Genomic DNA, 16,411 nt, shown 5'->3' on the forward strand with positions numbered 1-16,411 from the left:
AAGCCAAGGAAATGGACCGGCCTAACATCAAAGTTTGTTCTCTTCCTTCGGTGCCATGCTGTCTCACCGAAGCCTGCAGATCTCAAAGAGCCTCGTTATACAGCTCCCAACCCCACTTCCAAGCCATAGGTACTTACCAGCTTGCGCCAGGAAACTACGCAACTTGGAGACAAGGGGGAAAGGGCCAGTGCCACAGAAAGTGCCCTTAACGTCATCCAGGTCCAACGTCCACACCATGGCTCCCCCAAAATTCTCTCCTTTTATGAACCTTGCCTGAAAAAGGAGTAGTCAGTCAACCTGCTGTGCTGGCCATCCCCCAGACTGGGTACAATGGCAAAACACTGAAGACAGACCCTCAGGAAACACTACAGTAGCATGGTTGGTATTTACAGCCTGTATTTGAATCTAGCCTTTAGCACTTATTAGCTAAGGGATCTTGAAAAGGTCACACAAACCTTTGCCTCATTTGTAAAAAAAAGGGATAACATTTCCGATATTTTTTAGGAACCAAAGAATCCCTTCATGCAAATGCTACAGCATGGATGGAGCTTGGAGACATTACGCTGAGTGAAATAAGCCCAGCACAACAGGACAAATATTGTACGATTCCACTCGTAGGAGGTAGAGGAGTCACATTCCCATAAATGGAAAGCATAGTGGTGGTCACTATCGGGGGTGAGGGAGAAGCGAATGGGGTTTCAGTTTGGAAAGATGAAACAGTTCTGGAGATAGGGGCGCCGGGGTGGCTCAGTTGGTTCAGTGTCCGACTCATGATTTCGGGACAGGTCATGATCCCAGGGCCATGGGATCAAGCCCCACATTGGGCTCTGTACTGACCATGAAGCCTGCTTAAGATTCTCTCTCTCTCTCTCTCTCTCTCTCTCTCTCTCTCTCTCTCTCGCCCTCAGTCCCTTTCCCCTGCTTGCTCTCTCTCTCTCTCTCTCTAAAAGAAAAGTTCTGGAGATAGATAGAAGGTGGTGATAGTTACAAAACAATGTGACTGCACTTAATGCTGCTGAACTGGACACTTAAAAATGGGCCAAATGGCAAATTTTATGTTTATGTATATTTCACAATTTTAAAGATGATTTTTTTATATGAAATTTATTGTCAAATTGGTTTCCATGCAACACCCAGTGCTCATCCCAACAGGTGCCTTCCTCAATGCCCATCACCCACCCTCCCCTCCCTCCCACCCCCCATCAACTCTCAGTTTATTCTCAGTTTTTAAAAGTCTCTTATGTTTGCCTCCCTCCCTCTAACTTTTTTTTTCCTTCCCCTCCCCCATGGTCTTCTGTTAAGTTTCTCAGGATCCACCTAAGAGTGAAAACATATGGTATCTGTCTTTCTCTGTATGACTTATTTCACTTAGCATAACACTCTCCAGTTCCATCCACGTTGCTACAAAGGGCCATATTTCATTCTTTCTCATTGCCGAGTAGTATTGCATTGTGTATATAAACCACAATGGAAGACAATTTTTTAAAAAAGAATTCCTACATGTAAAATATTTGGATCAAAACCTTGCACACAATGAAAACTGTCTCACCAGGGTCCCAGTGCCAATCATTATTGTCATTATGCTGAAACACAGATGTTGCTATATTATTTTAAAACCACTTCCTCACACCGTATATCACAGTGACACTATAAAGAAGAGATAAAGCGGGTAATACTGTCACCTTTCCACAGATAAGAAAAGAGAGGCTTTTGTCCATGATTTTTAAAACTTCAGATATAGGGGTGCCTGGGTGGTCCAGTTAGTTGAGTGTCTGACTCTTGATTTTAGCTCAGGTCATGAACCCAGGGTCATGGGATTGAGCCCCAAGTCAGGCTCTATGCCCAGCGTGGATTGGGATTCTCTCTCTCTCTCTCTCCCCCCCCCCCACCCCACCTCTGCATCTCTCTCTGTTAATAAAATAAAATAAAATAAAATAAAATAAAATAAAATATTTTTTACAAATCATTAAAAAAAAACCCTTCACCTATAACTAAATGGCAGGGTTTAGACCCAAATCCGGGTCCTATTATTACTTTGCTAGTATTCTCTGTCATGGCTGATGGGAAAGACAGACTCCATCACATCCAAATAACTACATGACTTGGCCAAATCAATGGGCTCCTTTCTGAGATTTACTTTCCCCAAATGTAAAATAAGAAGAAGGAGGAACCCAATTATAGATAAGCTGAAATTATCAAGATTCTGAGATTTTACTCTGCTTACAAACCAACAAATTAGCCTGCCAGTTTACGTGTGCGCACACATGACCTCTGGATCAGAGGACAGACCATTATTACTCATGGCAAAAGACCAATCACAACAGCACTTTGACTTTGCCCCCCATGGCCTAACTGCCCAAAGAATGACATGGCGAAGGCCAGATATACACCTGTACGTGCAGTGAGGTCTGCGGCACAGGAGAGGGATCCTGAAACTATGAGCCTTGAACTTATGTGAGACAGCTGGCAAATCGGACCCTTCTCCCCTCTGGACGGTTTGAGAGCTTCAATGGGATGTAGACAAGTCCCCTCTGGGGAGGGGACTTCTACAATCTCTGAAAGTCAGCAAAGGCTCTGGGGGAAGAGGGGAAGGCAGCTTTCTATTTTTATTATAGCTGCTCTGTTTCTTTTGCTCAGAATGCCCAGACAGCGCAGAAACGCTGAGAAATCCAGGGATAATTATCTCCCGATGATGATCTCTGAGGTTTCTTCCAGCTCTGGGGTTCTGTGATGAAATCCTTTAATCACCCTCACACGGGGCTCTGTTCCCCTCTAGTTCTGCAAGGCACAGTAACTGCCCCTCAACGCGAGAACACCATCCCTGCTGGTCTCAGGCTTCCCCAGACACACAGGTCAATGCCCTCCCCCATGTCCTGTGGATCATATATTGAATTCCATCCAACTGGGTAATTCCACTGAGTCACTGGATTTTTCTGTGTGTGTCCTCTGTTCCCAAACTGGAGTAAGATCCTGGAGGCTGAAAGCCATACTCTGCACCTCTCTCTGCACAGCGGGCCTCCCCCAGTGCTGTGCACAGAGAAGGTACATGGTGGGTCTTCACGAATGCTGCCCTATCACCTTGTGCTTTCTACCCCAAACTTCCCCCAAAGAACAGCCAACACCTGTCGCTTCTGCATCACCTGTAGTAGAGTAGACTGTGACTTCTCTCTAATGAGACCCGATATCCAGGCAGTTGCCAAGTGCTGACAATTTCTCATTCAGACCCTACCTCCACTTCCGACCACCTGGTCCAACCCTCAGTATGTCACCGGCACACTTCCCAGTCTCTCTCAGAGCTTCCAAAATGCCAAACCGGTTACAGCAGGATCACATGGAAACATAGTAAAAACAGTTCCCAGATTCTTTCTAAGACCTGCTGAATATTCAGGGGTGGAGCCACATCTTTCTACATTTATCAAGTGTCAGGTGATTCCAAAGCAGAGGCAGGTTCAGAAATTACCAAAGCATGTCATTTCTGTTTTAATTCACTATAAAAAAAAACCTGCCAGACTCGACTTCATTTAACATTGCTTGCATGGGGAGAGGAGGTGCTCACCGTTAGGCTCTAAAGGTTTCAAACTTGCAGGTCATGTACCTGCACGGAAACCTGATTTTGCCTTAAAATGCCTGCAAGAAGAGGTCCAAACGTCTTTGCCAGCGTTCAAGTCCCTCTATAAACTGACCTGCACTTTACTGCCTTCTCTCACGCTTTACAAAACTTCTCTGCCCCACCCAAATTTTTCTTTGAACCTACTTTGAATGAGCTTTCAGCACCCTCTGACCCAATGTCATCATCTCCTGCCGCTCACCTCCCTGAGGAAGCCCTCCTTGATTTCCCTACTCCTGACACACATCTCAGTGATATTCATGGAGCGCTTAGCAAGTTCTACCTCATCTTGGTATTTAGCTGTTGTGAAGTTATCTGGCCCAAGCAGAAAAGAAGAAACTGTTGCCAAAAATCTGCATAAACTGAGAGAAGTCATTTCTCCCCTCAAAACCACAACTCCTTTTCTTCCAAAGAAGAGGGTTGGGGCGGGGGGCGCCTGGGTGGCTCAGTCAGTTAAGCATCTGACTCTTGATTTCGGCTCAGGTCATGATCTCTTGGTTTATGAGTTTGAGCCCCACATGGGGCTCTGTGCTGACAATGCAGAGCCTGCTTGGGATTCTGTCTCCCTCTCTCTCTGTCGTGCCCCCACTTGCTCTCTATCTCTCTCTTAAAAATAAAAATTTAAGGGGTGCCTGGGTGGCTCAGTTGGTTAAGTGTCCAACTTTGGCTCAGGTCATGCCCCACATAGGGCTCTGTGCTCACAACTCGGAGCCTGGAGCCTGCTTTAGATTTTGTGTCTCCCTTTCTGTCTGTCCCTCCCCTGTTCACGCTCTGTCTCTCTCTGTCTCTCAAAACTGAATAAAAGTTAAAAAAAAAAAAAAAAAGGAAGAAGAAGAGGATTGGATAAATGGATTTAGGAAACCCCAGTTAGGTCAGGTATGCCTGAAACTCACCTGATCTAGTAAATCTCACCTTTTCACCTCCACCCAGTAAACACACACACACACACACACACACACACACACACACACACACACCGTACAGATAAGAGCTTCATGGAAGCCAGAGGGAAACTATATGCTGGAGCAAGAAAGGACCAATGTCTTACCTTGTGACTGAAGCTGAGGACATCATCATAGCCAACCCACACATTCCCCTTGTAGGCGTATGGGACTTGCTGATAGTCAATCCAGCGCTTCGTCGCTTTCTGGACGAAAGAGCAAATCTGCCAGGAGGATCACCAGGTTAGTTCCGGGAAGTCCATGGAGAGAAGCACCAGCAGGCAAACTGCTCTTTTCCCAGTGACAAAGAATCCAAGAATCCCTTGCCAGGGAATAAGAAGAGGCAAACCAAAGAGGGAGGGGAAAGCCACTCACAAAGGACCTCCTCTCTTTTCTGAGCAAATTCGTATTAAAATATGTTCCTTTCTCTAATGTCCGTGATGGAAAGAAAGAGAGAAACAAGGAGTGGCTGACATCCTTAAAAATCAAATCAGGGTTTGCTAAATAATGCCAATATCAAACTACGAATGGTAACCTATCTGACCCTTGACCAAACCTGTATCTTTTTCAGAGAGTTCCCATAAACAAACCTCTCCTGTCTTCTTTAGAAATCAGCATAAAGGGGCCCAGTCTTGGAGGCCATCAAACTAGCTTGCGAATCTCTAATAAATTTCAGGTTTCTCACAAGTAAGGAGAACTGGGTTGTTACAATCAGTCAAGCATGTGAGTTTGGCTAGGTGCCCGGCATTGTGCTAGAAACCATACGCCACAAAGAAGCAGAAGTATTCAAGCTGGTTGCAGAAGCCAATGTCTGAGGCTTTTCTTTCTTTCTTTCTTTCTTTCTTTTTCTTTCTTTCTTTCTTTCTTTCTTTCTTTCTTTCTTTCTTTCTTTCTTTTCTTCCTTCCTTCCTTCCTTTCTGTTCTTTAAAGGTTCTGTCTATCAAACATGTCTTCAGTCTATAATGTCTTTCAAGACCATTATTTCAACTATGCCATCACTCATAACCACGCTTCACTGGATTAGCAGGAAAACATTTCTACCCAGTCAGCGCAGAGCATTGTGCCTCCACTCCTACCTAAGGCACCCATGCACACCATGTGCTTCCGTACCCGTCATCCTTGGCCTGCGGGGCCCTTCCCTCCTGTCATTCCTGCCCATCAGGATCATTCCTGTGCTCCAAAGCCCTGCTCTAAAGCTACCTGCTCCATGAGACCTTTCCAGATCCCTAAGCCACACACCCTGTGCCTCTTATTGTCCTCTCTTATGTTTTATATTCCCTTGGGTCCAAGTCTCTTTCCTCCACTCAGTAGCAAGCTATGTTGAGATAGGGATTCAGGGAGTGGAATCGGGGTAAGAGGAAAGAATCTGTAGTAGAGGAGGTCTTGGAACTGCTTCAACATAATCTCGTAGCGGGAGGGAGGGAGTCAAGGAGCGGGCATGAAACAAGATGGGCCAAGAGCGGTTCGAGATTGAAGCTGGTGAGGGGTAGGTGGTAGTGGCAGAGGAGGGGAGGAGGTGATACTATTCTTTTACTTTTGCAAAAGTTTGAAATTATATCTATTTCAGGTACTAATAGTTTTTATTTAGGCCAGATAGTAAGTCAGGATTGACTTGTATAACAGTTAAGATTCTCTTTATATAGTGGATTTCTCTTGCGCTAGTAAACTACCTCTTTTTCCTCCTGCCATCACCCTGGCCTTTGCCCTGTTGTCTTTGCTCTTGCCCCAACAGAGGATGGAGACCTGACTAATAGACAGAGGTCTCTATTCCTGTCACCTCATAATAAGCCAAGAAGCCATCTTGCTTGGTGTACTTTCCTGAAAGCGCAACACCCTTAGCTTCAGCCTGTAGCCCATTATTAGAGGCCTTGAGGAGGTTAAACGTCCGTCCATAGGTGGGGAGCCCCATGAGGAGCTTCTCTGGGGGTGCCCCCAGATTCCGCCAGTATTTCATGGCATGTGCCTGCAGGTGGGAAGAACACAAACCCCTCCTTGTTACTGACGGCCAATGGCCTGGGCTCAGGGGCAGGTGTCGGGGCCCCTTGAGATCTTTCCTTACTGAAGATTTGGGGTCTCCAGGCAGAGAGAACAGGGGACTATTGTGTCCTGTGAACTTTTCCCAGCTTCCATGAAAGTCATAAGACAAGACGCTGATGAAATCCAGGAGCCTGCAAGGGCAGAAGGAGGAGATACGAAGGTTGGGCTAAGCAGATTTTCGAGTCAGGTCGCCAGAGGACTAACCAGCTGACTGGTTGTGTACTGGCCACTCCAGCTTCTCCCCCGTTTCGGCCTGGGGTGCCTGCCCATCTGTGCCAGCCACTCGAGATGTGTCACCGCAGCAAAATGCTGGCTAGGGACAGCCGTGCATGAAGACCAAGGCCATCCTGAGAGTTTCCATGGAAGTAGACGGGAGTCGGACCAAAAAACACATTCACGCCTGACACGAGTGCCAACCGAGGTCACTTGTCATGACCTCAGTCATGCTGTCATGAGGAAGGCGGTACTCCCCACAGCAGCTACACAGCTTCCATGCTTCTGCCGTTCAAGACACCAGTGAAACCATCTCTTCCAGGACACTCTCAGGATGACCAAGTGTAACCAAGTACTTACCAGGTCAGCAGTGCACCAGTGCACAAAAATGCCAGCATTTAATTTTGATCTGGCCTGGCCATTAAATCTGGCCATTTAATTTTGATTTAGAGCTGAAGCCGTTGAGACTCCGAGGTTAACTAACTGGCCTCAACTCACCCAGCTGGCCTGCCCGGCCGTTGAGACCAATGCTGACAAACTCTATGTCCCATGGGGTCCCTCCCTTTTGTCCCCACACTGAAACCAGGCTCCCTGGTGTAATCACACACCGAACCACGCCATCCTCTATTTTGGTCTCTGTTAGCCTCAGCGGCTCCTCTGTCAACACTCGATTCTTGAGGTTCAAGAAAATTAGCCCAGAATTGGCGTGTCCAGAGAGAGTGAGTTATGAGCGGTTCTTTGTTTAGCTTTGTAACTTTTTTACAGAGACCCGCGCTCTGAAAACTAGGCCTGGTTGGGCATGCCTATTTCTGTTTTTGTGTCAGTGGCTGCTAACTCATCTGGCTCTCTGATGCCCGCCGTGTGCCCCACAGTGTATGTCTACAGCTGTACTCTGGGACGGCAGAGGCCAGGCCCCTGGTATTCTCTCCTTCGAGACTCAGCAAAGAGTTTTGCAGAAGGCTCTGCCCGAGATGATGTGACTGTGGCCACTGGTCCTACAGCTCCGTCTGGTCTCCTAAAGAAAGCCCAGGGTATGTGGGGCTGATCCCTGTCCCCACCTATGTTCCTCTGCCGGCCCCCCCAAATAGCACTTGCACATGGAGAGCTCACAGGCAGAGTGTTTGTGCCACGCCAGGGTTCTGAGCGTGACGTGCCTCCTTCCCTCCTGCCCCCCAGGCAGCACCCACTCACCTTCCCAGAAGGAGCACTTCATAAGCTGTTTTGATGATTTGTTCATCCCCAGAGACAGCGGCAGAGAGCAGCAGCTTGGGACGCCTGGTAAGCTGCGCCTCCTTCTGGAAGGCAAACAGGAGCTCCTGCCAAAAAAGGCAGACGCACAGATCCAGACAGAGCAGTCAGGGAAAGAATCATCCAGGATACCTTTATTTACAGAGCCCCTTGAGCCAGGCTCTAGGGACACAGAGGTGAGTCAGACACAGCCCCTGCCCCAGGCTCGTGACCGAGGCGGCCTTGAGCCAACGTGGTAAGTGACTTAATAGAGGGCTGGCCGGGCAGGGGGAGCACAGGCTGCCTGTGGGAGGCCAGGAAGCTGCACCGAGGAGGCATCACTTGGGCTCCAGTGCTGGAGCAGGACCTGGGTGTGACAGTGAAAAAGAGCCACTACAAGGACTCCTGCTCTTTTTGCCAGACCCTTCTAGGATGGCAGTAAAAAAACATTCTGCTACTGCTCTCCTGCCCCTGCCCCCACCTGGCCTTCTGCTCCTCCTATACCCCGAGCCCAGATATGATAAAAGTAGAATCATTTCTGGATTCTGGAGCTGCCAGACTTGGCCTTACTTCAATTAAGAGGAGAAAAGTCCATCGGTCCCTCATGGGACTGCCTCTTACTCCAGGGTACAAGAAGAAGAGGTCCAGACCATCAAAGTTATGCGTCCTCAGGAGGGATATAACTGAATCAATAAACCTTTCCCGGTTGGCCGATGTGGAAAGCATGGTGGTGAACCTGCAGGAGACCCCGGGGTGAGGCAAGGAAGGCTTGTCTCAGAACCACAACCCCCACAAAGCCCCTTGGTTTGCACCTGGCAGCTGGCCCGCAGACAGGGGCTGGAAGAAAGAAAGGCAGGTCTTTGAAACTCTCAACCCTTCTTAAAAGCCCCTCCCAGCCCTGGGGGCCAAATACCCAGGGATGGGGAATTCAAGCAGCAGGGAGGGGCCCCAAAGTGTCACCTGGTTGTGCCAAAGTTCCACCCACCAATGGACAGCAGTGTTTTCAGCTTCCTGTTCCTGTGATGCGGGATAGAGGGAGGTAAGCTGGGTCCCCACTCCAGTGGGCCCCTGGGGAACAGCGGAAAGTTAGGGGGGGAGGGGAGTGAAAGGGGAAGTCAGGTGGAGGGAGGGGCAGAGAAGTGCAGAGCAGAGAACAGGGAAGAAAAGAAAGGAAAAGAGGGGAAAACATTCAACCCATGCATCATCACAACCCCACCTCCCAGGCTGTCCAAAGTCCACCAAACTCCCCCACATCTCATGATGCTCTCGTGCGAAGGAAAAGAAGAAGTAGTCTCAAGATGTTTCTCTTCACTGTTTTCTTAGTCAACAAATATTTATTGAGTAATTACTATGTGCCGTTGATTGCCTTAGGTGCTTGACTGTGGTACAACAGAGAACAAGACAGACAAGCTCCCTGCTCACAGGGAGCTTGTGATCGAGTGATGTGGGATTTATACCCTGGCCATCTATAACTATTAGCGCAGTGACAGACCTCTCCTTGGACAGGGAGAGAACCCAAGAGAGCTGGGGACAAGAATACAAGCACTTACTGAGCACCACTTCTGCTCAAGGCACTCACCTAACCACTGGTACGCAAATATACAGGAGACACTGCTCCTTCCCTCAGGGACCTCACTGTCCTGGGGGGGTGGGGTGCAGGTGACAAATGGTAATAAAGACACTAGCATTTGTGAAGCATCTGTGATATGCGGACCCTCCTTGAAGCATTTTTTTTTTTGCATTTTTAAAATTTTTTTAAAGTTTATTATTTATTTTGAGAGAGAGAGAGAAAGCTCAAGTTGGGGAAGGGCAGAGACAGAGAGGGAGAGAGAGAGAGAGAGAGAGTCCCAAGCAGGCTGCATGCGGTGAGTGTGGAGCCTGATGTGGGGCTCAAACTCACAAACCATGAGATCATGACCGGAGCTGAAATCAGACGCTTAACTGACTGAGCCACCCACGCGCCTCACCCCCCTCCCCGAAACATTTTAATAGCATCAATACATGAACTCCTTCCCTCTGGCTTGAAGGGTGAGTGAGCTGAGGGTTACCAGGCAGAGGCAACAAAGGCAAGGAGGCAAGAATGAGCTCAGGGTGTTATTCCTCAGGGAATTCTCAGGCAGAGATGATCCCAAGCCCCCTGTGAGAGGAGGCTAGGACCCGAAGAATCAGAAGAAAGTTGATAAGTCACAAGAGAAATAGGCTTAATTTTCTTCTGTTTGTAAAATCTGAAAATCTGATCCCCACAGGCCATCGGAACACACTTCTCCTTGAGCTTGTTGAACTCTGGGTAGATAATTTTCTCATCCCGGAAATCCTTAGCAACGATGCGATTGTTGTTCATTGAGGCGAAGGCAAATATCAGGTGGGTACAGAGGAAGGGGTCCAGGTCACAGGGCAAGATCGAGGCAGGGCCAGGTCGACTCTGCGCCCAGCCGGCAAAATAACACACCAGTTTGTGGGCGGCGCCTGGCAAGGGAGAACGTGCGTTAGTTGGCAGAGGCCCAGGGAGAGGGTGGAGCTCAGCTTCCACAGAGCGGTGTGAACACAGCCGGAGAGGCCAGGCCACCGTAACCCCCACATACAAACACACCCCAAAGCTAGACTGGGGTCTGATTCCCCCTTCACCCCAACTGCTGAGGCCCCAGGGGGGAAAGAACGCCTTATAAAATCCTGATAGGATGGATCCTCAAGTCTGGACCCTGCCAACGCAGAGTGACAAGTGGCAGGTGACTGAAAATCTTCTGCTCAACTGCAGTGGATGGATGGTCCCTGACACAGGGGCCCGGGCAGGGAGGGGCTGCAGGAGACACTCAACACAGAGCGCTCCTCAGCTGGGGGAGCTCCCTGGCTCCAGAGAGGAGGACACACTCTCCTTACCATCGTGGTGCCTCAGCACAAGAACCAGCCCTGCAGGAAACAAAGGGTGGAATCACGCTGTGATTCACATGCATGCCCCAAGTGACCTGCCCCAGCCACCCTCCAGTCCTCCCGGGCACCCACCACCCGTGCCCCAGAGCCAGACACAGATGCACAAATGGAGACAGCCTCCCTTCACCTGTTTCCTCTTCTCTAAGTTGAACCAGTGGAGCCAAATCTATCAAAGCTCCTATTTAACCCCAACCAACACCATGTGGATACACACAGGCTCGGCACAGGGACAGCGATGACTTAGAAGTCAGCGAAAGCCGTAGGCCAGTGGTTGTCACCTTGGCTGCAAGTATAAAAAGTGATACTCTGGCTCCTCCCCTGGAGATTCAGATTTCACTGGTCCAAGGTGGAACTGGGCATAAAGATATTTAATGGGCAGCTGGATTTGAGAACCACTGCTCAGATGACTCCTGCCTGGGCTCCTCTGTGCCTTCCCCATGTCCCATCCCACCTCCACCTAAGCTGCCCCCCTCCCCCATCTCGAGTCCTAGGCTGCTTCTCAGGCGCTCAAAAGGCCTTGAACATTGCCGTCTGCTGGACTGAGTGACCTTTCAGGGGCTGGGAACTGCCACACTCACCAACCCACAGCAACAGCCTCCCCATCTCAAAGGTCTGAGAGCTACAAGGCTAGGGCTCGAGTGCCTTTATAGGAACTTCCCCGGGCACAGCCCCAGGACAGTGCTGACATAGCCTGGCTACACACACACAAAACCAGGAGCGGTGATGAATGGGCTGCTGCCGCGTCACAGTGACCCCAGCGCCTCCCGTCCTCCATCAGAGCCACAGTGATGCCAGCAGCCTCCCGTCCTCCCTCAAAACCAACAAAGCAGCAGCTGGGTCTGACCCTGGCACACGGTGGGTGTCCACCACGGGCCATGGCGAGGGCAGGGCAGCTCTCAGCCCAGTTCCTGGGATTTGCGCCACAGGGACTGAGTGTGAGGAGTATACACTATATGGAGGCAGTCATTTCATTGTTACCGGATTATTAGTTGGGGAAGGGGTGGAATATAAAGTTTAAAAGTCCCAGCCTTGGATCTAGGCACGGTAAGGTTTGAACCTCCGTGTTGCTTAGCTCTTTGAGCTTCGGCTTCCGCACTCGTAAAACAGCTCATACGGTTTTACAGGAGTCAACGAGATGACGTACAAAACATTGTTAGTTCAGGGCTTTGCTCATAATAAGGGCTCAGCGAACGGTAGCTGTTACTAAGGATGCCAGAACAGTTGCCCAGCAGAGCGGGGTTCTCAAACTCCCATCCGAGACTCGCCAGGCAGGTAATGTAAATGGGTGAAGCGGGCTCAATAAAATAGCTCACTCTCCACTTTATTAGAAGGATAGCAGTCCGAGCCGAGTGACATACACCAACTAACATGAAGCCTCTTGGTCAGGAGACACTAGAGATGGGTATGAACAGAGGAAGCTGTTCTGAGTAACCACTCACAGCTGCCATGTAGTGAAATAGACCCAGTGTTGGAAGATCCCTTAGTTTCTCAAGAGAAGACAAAAATCTGAATTTTCCTGTGGGTCAACGGTGTTTGAGCCAGTACACGAGCCAACGCTGAGAACGTGTTATGAACCTAAGGAATATAAGGAATACAATTCTGGATACCTGAAAGCCAATATTTTAAAAATACAACAACAACAATATGAAGGATAAACAAAAATAGATCTGTAGCCAGATGCTTTTATGATCCGCCAGTTTTCTTTTTCTGCTACGGAGGATCTCAAATCATGAGTAGGTCCCATATTTCCTGATCTGAATCTCAATCATGGAGGACCAGAAATCGGATGCTCATCTTCTCAGAGACTGACACTGCTCACCTCATCCACACTTCACCGAGGTACTAACCAGATGTCAATATAATAAATGACACGGCAAAATACAATGACTAGTGGTTAAATTAGTTTCACTTCCAGTATGAAGAAACCAGGAAGATAAATTTTTTAATCAGAAGATTGCTTGGGGGCATGTGGGTGGCTCAGTCGGTTAGGCGTCCGACTTCAGCTCGGGTCATGATCTCACGGTTCGTGAGTTTGAGTCCCACCTGGGGCTCTGTGCTGACAGCTCGGAGCCTGGACCCTGCTTCGGATTCTCTCTCTCTCTCTCTCTCTCTCTCTCTCTCTCTGTCTCTCTCTCTCTCTCCCCGCCCCTCCCCTGCTTATGCTCTGTCTCTCTCTTTCTCAAAAGTGAATAAACTTTTAAAAAAAATTAAAAAAAAAAGAAGACTGCTTGGATATCATGGAATAAAAACAGTAGATGTTATAGGATGTGTAGGCAAGGAATATTTCAGTAAAACTCTGGGTAAGCCTGATGGAATACCCCACCTAAAAGAGACTGTCTCCACTTACTCATCCATCTTTGCCTTGCCTTAAGTACTCAACGAATACTTGTTGAGCATGCGCCAGGCCCTGCTAGGCACTCTAGATGCAATGGTGATCAAGACAGTTTCTGCTCTCAGGGAGCTTCTAGTCTAGTGAACAGATTGTTCACACCCCCGAGTGTATGTCTCTCTCTTGGAGATGTATGCATCTCTCTTATCTCTCTTGGATAGGTGCAGTGGGGAAAATGTGAGTTTTATCACCAAACAGACTTACTCTGTACCGTCACTGAGGCCACTGGAGTCCCACCTACCTGCTCAATGCCACCCTCCATTCCTTGGGCTAACAGTAACCTGAATCAGGAAATAATTAAGCCTCCTGAGGGCAACACTGGATTAGGATGGGCAACAACTTGTACCACTGGCTACATTACCCCTGGTGTGGTTTCTAACACTAAGGACCATGCTCTTACTTGTTTCCCAATTTCTAGCCCAGGTCCCCTAATTCTTGTTAATGGGTCTCCGCATTCATTTTTCTTCCTGTTCTGTAAACTGTAGGCGCTACAGTTGTTTCCCAGCGCCTGGGTCCTGACTCAGTCTTGCCAGGCACCTGGGGCCTTTGCTGGCTATCTTTTAAGACCTCCCTGATGTGGATGCATGCCTCTCTCTAATTCTGAGCCTCCCTCCTGCCACCTCCTGTCCCCCAGATTCCGTATCACTGAGATTTCCCACTTGGTTTGTGCCTTTCCATCCCGACTCCCTCCAGGAAGCACTAGCTCCTAATGTTGTCCCCAGCACAGAGCTCAGTCTGCCTGCCAATCTGCACTATCCTCATCTGTACCTGGGTCAGTCCTCTGGGATCCTATTCTGCTGCAGTGGACAAGGCAGGATCTCAGACCTAACCATTGATTCCATGCCTTTGCTATGGATGCATTGATTCCTTTGCTATGGATGCAAAGAACACCACGATGTAACAATGGATGCCCGGGAGGGACCTCTGCTTCATTCAGGGACGATCATGCCAAGGATAGGAACTATGACTCCATGTGTATAGCAGATGATGAATAGTAAATGCCGAGTGAGGGTTCTGTTGAAAGTCAGTATGCCATGTCGCTCTGTCTGCTCTCAATCCTTGACATTTTGCTGTCAGAAAATACCATTGTTATTTTACACACCCACCCGGATACTTGAAAATACTCCTCCCTGGTGCCTAGCCTGTTCTCATGGGAAAACATTTACAAACGTCTTTTAGTTGGCTTACTGAAGAAATGCCTACGGCAGCGCACCCCCTCCCAGATTTTACAATACCCAAGTAGACGAAGGCAAGATCAGAGCCAAAATACCTCGGTTTTAGCAAAGCATTTGGCCAAACTTTTGTGATACTCATGTGGATAAATTGGACAAGTATGACTTGAACAAAATCAATTGATTGAATGAATCCAAGAGCCCAGAGTGTTGACTATGGATTGGTGCAAACTTGAAAGATCTTAACCATTTTACATCTTTAAAATGAATGGGATGAGGGTGCCTGGCTGGCTCAGATCAAGAGCATGTGACTCTTGATCTGGGGGTTGTGAGTTCAAGTCCCACGAGTGGCGTGGAGTTAACTTAAAAAAAATGTTTTTAACAATAAAGTGGCTAGACAGAGCAGTGTTTCCCAATATTCAAGATAAAAGATTATTTTTCGTTGTGCATGAGGATTTAAAAAAAATTTTTTTTAAATGTTTATTTATTTTTGACAGAGAGAGAGACAGAGCATGAGCAGGTAGGGGCAGAGAGAGACACAGAATCCGAAGCAGGCTCCAGGCTCTGAGCTATCAGCACAGAGCCCGACGCACGTCTTGAACTCACAGACTGCGAGATCATGACCTGAGCCGAAGTCGGATACTCAAGTGACTGAGCCACCCAGGTGCCCCCGTGCGTGAGGATTTTTAAAATACTAACGTGTACTAGAAAATGTGGATTATTCCCAAACCTCTAATTTCATATAGTTTAAACATTGAGGCAGTTCAAAAAAGAATATTTGATGAAGGTAGTACTGTTCGGGTATTTTTGCTGCTGTAACGTGGGGAGTCAGCATGAAATGCCTATGTAGCTATTTATTAAAGAGCTGACCTCCTGTCCTGTGGGGCAGGAGAGAGACCTTGGGAACCAGAGCAATGTCTGGTGCCACCTGAAACCATACTTGAGCCTCCTTCAGCATTCGGCTCTGGGCACTCACTACCCAAGGAGCAAGCTTCCTGTAACCACGGACTGGGGATTAGCAGTGGAATAGAGTGAGTCAGGCTGATGGGCTTCAGAGTAAGAACAATGAAGTCAGGGAAATGGATTCATTCCAGCATTAGACATCTGAACCAGTGAAATTAAATGCAACATAAATGCCCCCAGTTTTAAACAAAGTAAAATGACCGGTTGGAAATCAAACTCACCAGTAAGTCTATGCTCATGCTACTGAAACCATTCCCACATCCAGGACCCAAGTGAATAACCCTACGTGTAATACTGCATTTCTCATTGTTTGCTCACTGTAACACACACACACACACACACACACACACACACACACACACGCAGCCCGGGGGCAGGGTGGTGATTTTGATTAGGTTTGCAAATGTCTCGGTGGCAATCAACAGATGTGATCACTCTCATCAGCACAAATCAGAATCTAAACCAATTTTTTTTTAAATGTTTATTTATTTTTGAGACAGAGAGAGACACAGCATGAGCAGGGAAGGGGCAGAGAGAGAGGGAGACAGAATGTGAAGCAGGCTCCAGGCTCTGCGCTGTCAGCACAGAGCCCGACGTGGGGCTCAAACTCACGAACTGTGAGATCATGACCTGAGCCGAAGTCAGATGCTTAACAGACTGAGCCACCCAGGCGCCCCCCCCTTCTTTTTTTTTTACAATAATGTGGTTCTTCAAAACCTAGGTTTTCTTTCTTTCCTGTCATTTTAAACACCCTGATACAGGTGGACATTTCCTTGGGTTCTCATCTCCACTGCTTTCCTCTCCACCATGGCTGAGTTCACCAGGAAAAGGACTAGGCCAATTTAGTTCCTACCCACCTCACCCCTCCTTTCTCTAGGCCATCACAACTTTGTGAAGTTTACCTCTGAGAAGAACTTAAAATGTTTCTACCCAC

General features: G+C 48.2%; 1 protein-coding gene across 2 annotated transcripts in view; it reads right to left on the reverse strand.

Moving 5' to 3' along the window:
• LOC122228379 (pepsin B-like) overlaps window positions 1-14,177 on the reverse strand; it is a 28,997-nt gene extending 14,820 nt beyond the window's left edge. The window contains exons 1-4 of one of the 2 annotated variants that reach the window (XM_042953405.1): window positions 14,111-14,177; window positions 7,990-8,114; window positions 6,608-6,716; window positions 4,656-4,772 (exon numbers count right to left, since the gene is read on the reverse strand). In XM_042953405.1, the coding sequence (XP_042809339.1) occupies window positions 4,656-4,772; window positions 6,608-6,716; window positions 7,990-8,035 (272 nt within the window). In that variant the 5' untranslated portion in view covers window positions 8,036-8,114; window positions 14,111-14,177. Of the gene's footprint in view, window positions 1-4,655; window positions 4,773-5,138; window positions 5,359-6,607; window positions 6,717-7,989; window positions 8,115-14,110 lie in introns of those variants that run through there. The other variant, XM_042953406.1, reaches the window with a different exon arrangement.
• Between the last annotated feature and the right edge of the window lie 2,234 nt (window positions 14,178-16,411).

Source organism: Panthera leo, chromosome C1 (genome assembly GCF_018350215.1).
Source record: "Panthera leo isolate Ple1 chromosome C1, P.leo_Ple1_pat1.1, whole genome shotgun sequence".
In the NCBI taxonomy this organism is placed as follows: Eukaryota; Metazoa; Chordata; class Mammalia; order Carnivora; family Felidae; genus Panthera; species Panthera leo.